The following is a 4697-nucleotide window of genomic DNA, read 5'->3' as shown; positions in this document are numbered from 1 at the left end:
ATTTTAACTAAGAGGTGATTAAAAAAATCAATTTTAAAAATCTGAAACCTATGAAAGTCTCCAGGTATTTCCTATCAGTGTAATGCTACTGCTCTGTTGGAGATATCGTGCAAAGGGTAAGGCGCACCTGTGGGGGACAGATCCAGCAACAATCATTCCCCAGCTGCCTTCCTCCTCACTCAGTCCACCCCATGGACAGCCTGAATTTCTGAACATCCTGGACTTCAGTTCCCAGAAGCCTCAGCCAAAAAGGGCTATAGTCAGAGAATCTGGGCACTAAGAGTCCAAAATATCCAGAGGTCCCAAGGTTGGAAGCAGACCAAGGCTGGCATTTCCCAACTTTGCAACCCTACAACCTCTGATATTCCCACAGGGAAGCCTTGCCTATACGCTCAGAAGTCACAAGATAATCCATAGGAAAAACAGGCTGATTCCAAATTTTAATGGACACATAAAAGATCAGGAAATTCCCAGAGGTTTTAATAGAAAGTGAATCCATCTTTTAGACCAGTCAACATCCTGCATTGGCCTGGGAACAGCCCTCAATTATAGGAGAAGTCCAACTGGCATAACCTGACTATTTCTGAGTAATCCTTCTTTCAGACCCAGGTCACTCTCTGGTGGAGGTGTTCGCCTCCTCCACAAGTCCAACCAAGACTTAGGTCACCACAGACTGCATCCAGGTCATGCTGTGAGCCCACAAAGGCGCCAACATTTTGTGTGAGAAACAGCCAAAGGGTTGGCAAAGCTTAGCGGCATTCTGGTGAAGTCTGGGTCTCTCAGCAACTGAATGCTCCAAAGTCCTCTGGCAAAGAGGCAGCAAGGTCACAAGACCAGAAGAGGGTCACATGGACTGTAAGTCTTCATGAAACAAAATGTAAGACACATACCCAGGCTATGTCTACAGAGTCTATTTCAGACTCAGTCCTCAGCTGAGCTGTAGCCCTCCTCATCCTTCACTTCCCGGTAGCTGGCTGCCATCTCTCCCTCAGGCTCGTAGCGGACCATCTTGATGCCAAGCTTTTCGGCCAGCCTTTGGGCTGTTAGCTTGGCTTGCATTTCCTGAAGACAGTGAGAGAAGCAACACATTAAATATCAGGAGGGGCAGAGAAGCAAAGAGCATGTGAACAGTAGCCACGCAGTCTGAAGAATTTCTTAGGTTTGAAATAAGATGCTATGATACCTCTAGAGGGAGACATTCAAAAGAGGGAAGAGAAAAAACATGTCACAAGCAAAGTGGTAGAGCTACCCTGTTGTGGATGTGCACTTGAATAACAAAGGGCAAGACCTTACACCGAGATTGCACATTACAAATCCCCACATACTAGGTTACACGTTAATTTTGCTACAAAACACTTGCAGAGAATGGCAAAGTTGTTGTTGTTGCTGCTGCTCTTATCATTATTTCAGCACCAAAACTAGGACACCAGCTGTGCTGGACTTTTATTTGGTTTAATTAGTTTCATTTTTGTGATAGTTTAATTATTCTTTAGCTTTTGTACACTCCAAATGCTTTACTTTGCCTAGACTGTTGCAAGCTGCCTTGAGTCCCTAGCAGGGAAAAAGGTGGGATAGCCCTCACCTTGCAGCTCTCAGCTGATCTGGAGGAAGCGGAGAAGATGGAAAGGAGAAGAGCAATCTCCTCCAGCTTCTGTTGAGCCATACCTCATATGCCTCTTTTTGCTGGACCTGAATGGCTATGGATTCTCCAATTGAGATTAACTGGGAGGGCTGATGGTAAAGAGGCGGTAACCGGGCAGCTGTGATATCATCCAAGTGCTTTTTGTTTCTACATCTTCTTTCCTCTGCCGAAATTAAAGAGAGACCTCCAGGTGAAGGAACATCTGGAGAGCCATGAGATGATCCACTTGATTCAGTGAGCAATCTAGGAGGAAGCCAAAGGTAAGTTCCAACCTGCTAAGGTGTTTGCTTAAGGGGTGGGGGAGATGGAGACCCAATTTGGAATTGCAGGCCAAGCTCCAAAACATTTTAGGGCTATTCAGCCTGCAGTCCTCTCCCATTCTTGTTTCAGTAAGTGTGAAAGAAAGCACACAAGGAACAAAAGACACCTTCTAGTCTATAAAGATGAACTCCCTTACTGTTTTCTCATATTGGCCTGCATTAATAAACCCAGAATAATGAGGAACTGGATATTAACTAGCTTATTCATAGCAGTGCCAACAAATCTATTTATAGGTGAAACCAATAAACATACAGTACTTAGTTGTTGTGTGCCTTCAAACTGTTTCCAACTTATGCCAACTCTAAGGCAAACAGCTGCAAACATAACACAAATAAGAGTGGTTGGTTTAAAAACCTCAGAAAGATCATGTGAATTTGTGGCTGTCTTTTTTGAAGGGCTACAAGAATATCTATGGTGGAGGTGACAGCGGCGATTCCTTCTCTCCAAAATACACAGCAGAAGCTACCTAGAATGAGCAACACAGCCCTGGAGTCTAACAAGAATTGTCCTCAAGGATACGGCGTTTTCTGTGGTACTCACGCATTTGTCTTGAATCTGCTTCTCTTTGTGACAGGGTTCATCGCTCTCTGCTCCAGTACTTCAATGTAATGGGGAGGTCTGCGCGGCACATTTGGAAGGTTTTGATAGGGGTTGCTGTTGCTTTGAACCATTTGTCCCTTTTCAGGTTTTCTGTCAGACTCATTCTCGGCAAAGGAAAGCCGTTCAAAGGCATCGCTTAACACCTGGCTGGTCCTGTTTGCAGACTGTGCTGCATTTTCAGGCTGATCCTCTGGGCTTTTTGGGAGATCTCCTTGGTGCCTGGTCTCCAAACTTCCTTGAGGAATATGGGAGACCTCCATGGTCTGCACTGAGAGTTTGGTTTTATTTTTAGTGCTCCTCTCCCGGATCGAAGCACTTCGGTTCTCTTGCAGGGGTGACTTGACTTTGCTGCGAATGCTGGCGGAAGAAGGTTCGGCAATAAGGCAAGCATCCTCAAACGCAGAGTTGTTGCTGCCAAGAACGGCGCCCCGTTTTCCGGAGGCTACTCCCTCCTGTTTTTGCTGGAACTCTAACCTTATGGCAGACAAAAGTCTGGCAGTCCTCCTCAGCTCTTCTTCTTGCGCTATGGCCGCCCTCAGTTTCTCAGCAAACTCCGCAATCTTTTTGCCTTTGTCTGGAAGCCTGGATAGGAATCTCCTATAAATGCACACGAGAGGAGATAAAAAGACATACAACTAAAGACCAAGGTTGATGTCTCTCTTGACTCTCCCTTTCAGGTTACACTCCTTCCCTTAAAGGCAAATAGAGGCTGCATCCACACTGGAGAAATAACCTGGATCTGGTTAGGCACTGCTCTACAGAATCCTAGCTCCAGGCCTATGGAATTCTGGGAGTTGGAGTTTGTGTGGTCCCCGAGGGAGCTCCCTTTCAGGTTACACTCCTTCCCTTAAAGGCAAATAGAGGGCTGCATCCACATCGAATAACCTGGTTGGCACTGCTCTACAGAATCCTAGCTCAAGGCCTATGGAATTCTGGGAGTTGGAGTTTGTTGTGGTCCCCGAGGGAAGTCTGTTCCCTCGGGGGACCAAACAAACTCAACTCCCAGAATTCCATAGGCTTTGAGCCTGAAAGACTCACCGCTCCGCCAGCAGCCTCTCCTGCCGCCTCAGCATCTCCCCCAGCTCCGCCAGCTCCGGCCCCGAAGAGAGTCCGCCCCGCCCTCCCCGGAGCCGCCATAACCGCCGCCGGCCTCTCACTTTCCGGTCCCGATTGGGCGCCGCCATCTTGCCGAAGTGAGTACGGACGGGCCCCGTCAGAAAAGCCTCGGCCGCTCAGCTCTCCTGGCCCCGCCCAGCCGCGGTTTCCCCGGAGGAGAGAGGCCCCGCCCACTTTCAGGAGGGGAGGGGGGAGAGTGTATCACGTGGTCATTGCTATAGCTTACTGTCATCATCATTACTGCTACTCCTATATTATTAGGTTTATATTATTACTGCTATATTATTACTCTTATTATTTTTATTATTGTTGCTACTACTATGTTCCTTTGTGAAAAAGCAAATACTAATAAAATATTATATTATTATTTATTATTATTACTATTACCAAGAGTACTATTGTAATACCTCTCCATTGATGCCCCCTTGTCGTGAGGGAGAGGCTTGCATATCCTAATGAGCTATGCCGGAGTGGTATAATGCCACCAGGTAGGGCCTCCCATGCCGACAGGTCACAACCGAAGGTCTGACCAAGAGCGCCAAAGGCAGATGGTCTCTTAGCCTTATGGCAACACATCCTGGAGAAGGAAAACTCTAATCCCAAACCCGGGCAATGGTGCCTCTAACCTGTAAGGTCAACATCTAGAAGAAGGAAACTCTAATCAAATCTATGACCGAGGACCTCACTGCCCATTGTCCATCTTGTCAAGCTCAGCAGACGAACCTCTGGTTTAAAGGGTGAGGCCAGTTCTGTGACGCTGCGCTCCACCAGAAAAATCCATTGCACCAGGCTCGAGGTAATCCAACTTCAAAAAAGCCCTGTAGCGATAGGCGAGGGATGAATGGCAGGTGTAAAGATGCACTGGAAGCTGCAGACCCCACCCTGCATGCAGGCAGTTCGGGACTTTGGTCGCTAGAAACTGAGCGCTGGGGATGACAGTCTTGTTCGGCAGCATCCAGATGACCAAGCAGCCTTTTTAAGGAGAGCACTGCTTGCTGCATATGGAGAGGGCCTAGAC

The 4697-nt window shown here is 47.4% G+C and overlaps 1 protein-coding gene across 1 annotated transcript in view; it reads right to left on the bottom strand.

Annotated features, from left to right (window-relative positions):
* Nucleotides 1-890: 890 nt before the first annotated feature.
* LOC121932607 (myocardial zonula adherens protein-like) overlaps nucleotides 891-4697 on the bottom strand; it is a 44935-nt gene continuing 41128 nt past the window's right edge. The window contains exons 13-15 of the mRNA XM_042471422.1: nucleotides 2504-3160; nucleotides 1666-1885; nucleotides 891-1062 (exon numbers count right to left, since the gene is read on the bottom strand). Coding sequence (XP_042327356.1) covers nucleotides 922-1062; nucleotides 1666-1885; nucleotides 2504-3160 — 1018 coding nt within the window. The 3' untranslated portion in view covers nucleotides 891-921. The remainder of the gene's footprint in view (nucleotides 1063-1665; nucleotides 1886-2503; nucleotides 3161-4697) is intronic.

This window comes from Sceloporus undulatus, chromosome 6 (genome assembly GCF_019175285.1).
Source record: "Sceloporus undulatus isolate JIND9_A2432 ecotype Alabama chromosome 6, SceUnd_v1.1, whole genome shotgun sequence".
Classification (NCBI taxonomy): Eukaryota; Metazoa; Chordata; class Lepidosauria; order Squamata; family Phrynosomatidae; genus Sceloporus; species Sceloporus undulatus.
This window is presented reverse-complemented; position numbering and strand designations above follow the sequence as displayed.